Source organism: Notothenia coriiceps, unplaced genomic scaffold, assembly GCF_000735185.1.
Source record: "Notothenia coriiceps isolate Sejong01 unplaced genomic scaffold, NC01 NC01_scaffold00030573, whole genome shotgun sequence".
Lineage (NCBI taxonomy): Eukaryota > Metazoa > Chordata > Actinopteri > Perciformes > Nototheniidae > Notothenia > Notothenia coriiceps.
The window spans coordinates 1-2,525 of record NW_011363274.1 but is presented as its reverse complement, the minus strand read 5'-3'; the positions used below and the strand labels follow the sequence as shown (position 1 = coordinate 2,525).

At 41.1% G+C, this 2,525-nt stretch overlaps 1 protein-coding gene across 1 annotated transcript; it reads right to left on the bottom strand.

Annotated features, from left to right (window-relative positions):
- Positions 1-208: 208 nt before the first annotated feature.
- Positions 209-1,591, bottom strand: LOC104959621 (CAD protein-like; the record flags this gene model as incomplete). Its single annotated transcript, XM_010787528.1, has 3 exons — positions 209-340; positions 742-906; positions 1,425-1,591. Coding segments are annotated over 3 exons (464 nt in total), but the record flags the coding sequence as incomplete, so codon positions are not given.
- Positions 1,592-2,525: the final 934 nt, after the last annotated feature.

Sequence of the window (2,525 nt, the reverse complement as noted above, 5' to 3'; positions counted from 1 at the left end):
AAGTCGCGGGCCGGATTTGGCCCCCGGGCCTTGAGTTTGACACCCCTGGTCTAAATGTAAGTAATTAACTGGAGGAATGTATAGCTGATATCTTTAAAAAAAAATTACCCGATTCACCTGTAGTGTCTCGCCTTAAGAATTTCCTCCACACTATCTAACCAAACTCCCACCAATATTGCACTCTTACTAAATAGAAACAGCACTTTACCTCCTCCTTCTTGGCGATGTGGCAGATGTGGACGGGCCGCTGGTAGAGCTGAGCCACCATCAGGATGGCAGCCACCGTCTGCTTCTCAGCGTGAGCCACGATGGGATACTGCTTCGGCCACTTCTCAAAGTGCTGCAACCAGAAACAGAGAGAGTTTAGTGGGCAGGGTGGGATACTGGAGGCACATGCTAATGGAGATATTAGGGGGTTTTAGACAGTGGCTCCAGGAAATGCCAAAATGCAAAGACATGAGAAGGGAAAAAAACACTTCTCCGCCAAATTACAATTTACTTAATTTGAAACAGATTTAAACACTAAAAAAGACAAATCTATAAATCCTGACACCTATTTTCCCTTTTAATAGATTAAGAAAAGTCCCATAATAACTACAATGATAGAAAACCTGTAAACTAAAGTGGTTTGTCACGGTTTAAAAATATACCACACTAAGATATTACGATTGTCCAATTAAGTCTGAATTTCTTCTTGCACCACAGCAGGTCCATTTGCAACATGAACAAGGTGAGACCTACCTCCATCCAGAGAGCCACGTTGTCCATCTTGAGAGTGGAGTACGTGTCGTTCAGATACATCTTCAGACCCACCGCCTGGCTGGCGATGGACGGCAGGATGGCGGCGTTATCTGAAGCAGCGCCGAGGTACAGAGCGTAGTCACAGCGGCAGCCCGCTTTGGCCAGCTGAAGTTCAAATCAAATCAAACTTCATTTGTTAGCCTAATATCACAAAACACGCTTGTCTCGGTGGGCTTCACAGATTAAAAACAAACATTGTATATGATGGAGTTACAGCAAAATGCAAGAGTGTGTGGAATATAAGTGATCATGGAACACAAGACTTCAGTCAACTTTGATTAAATACATGCTGTGAAGGCTTTAACTAGAAGCCTCACACCAACCACACATCGTGCTGTTTTTTTATTTAAAATCATCCATGCACACATTTTTTACTTTATTTTTCTAAATTGAGTGCACGCAATCTTGTTTAATTTAGTGATTGTTAACAAGATCTGTTTATATGAAATCTAATGAACCTTTTTTTTTTTATCTAAATTGATTTCGTTACCCATCCTAAAAACTGTATATATATATTTTGGGTTATTAAAATCCACATTTTTCAACCTCCTAGTTGTTGCGTACCCTTGTACTTCACACATGGCATCACAGGGGGTCTTGGATCATTTTGAACGTGGTCTTACCTTCTGTACGAGGGCCAGAGTGTTGGCGTCGGTGATGGCGGGGGAGGTGTTGGGCATGGCACACACCATGGTGAAACCTCCTGCCAGAGCAGCAGCCGTACCGGAGGAGAAGTCCTCCTTGTGTTCGGCCCCGGGCTCCCGCAGGTGGACGTGCACATCGATCAGACCTGAGAATCAACGACAAGCAGGAGAGATTTGAACCTTTCTGATGTTTCACAAGAGACTGTTGTATTTATATCCCTGTATGCATCGCTCCAACAGAGTTTCTACAACCAGGGAAAAGGTGTTTAGGTGAAAACAGATACTGGGTATTTCTGAGTAAATATGAACACATTAAGGGATTAGAATGTTCTCTATATCCAGATAACAAAAATTAAGACGAGAAATTGTACTACTACAACACCTTTTTTTTTTTAAATATAAAACATTTGTATGTATATATATTTGTATAACTAATTGTATGAATAGGCTACTGTTCATTTGCCAAAATAAGTTAATCATTGGCCCTTAAAAGCTTGACAATTGTGCTTTTAGATTTAGAAATGTTTTGATCCTCGCAGGGCAATTAAGGAAAGATTAAAAGACTTATAGAGAGGCGAAGCCCCTCCCTTTCCGGGGGAGCTCCATGGGAGCTTATTTCTGAAAAAGTATGTATTGAAGTCAATGGAGAGAAAGATTATCTTTCGATCCCGTTTGAATTGTGCCACAAATTTCACATATGATGTTTGTGAATTTAAAAGATGATTTTGCAAGTCAAAAAAATGTAAATGTGTCTTAAAACTGTGACGTAACACTTTGTTTGTGTGAAACCGCTCAATGAACTACATCTCCCATCTCGCACCACACACCAAGACGGCCGTCACGTTGGCACATTTCACTTCTTTCTTTCAGAATGAGGTGAAAAGTATTAAAAGAGGTGAAAATCACTCCAAGTCTGGGCACGTTGAGAGCTGTACATACACACAAGGGGAGTGAGTCGGTTCCTAAGAGCCAGCATGCGGGACTGGGATTCTGGGATTTGTAGTCTTTCTAGTTGAGTATTTTTCATAGTCTTATATTTCAACAGTTTTACAACAAACTGTGACTTTTTTGACATGGAAA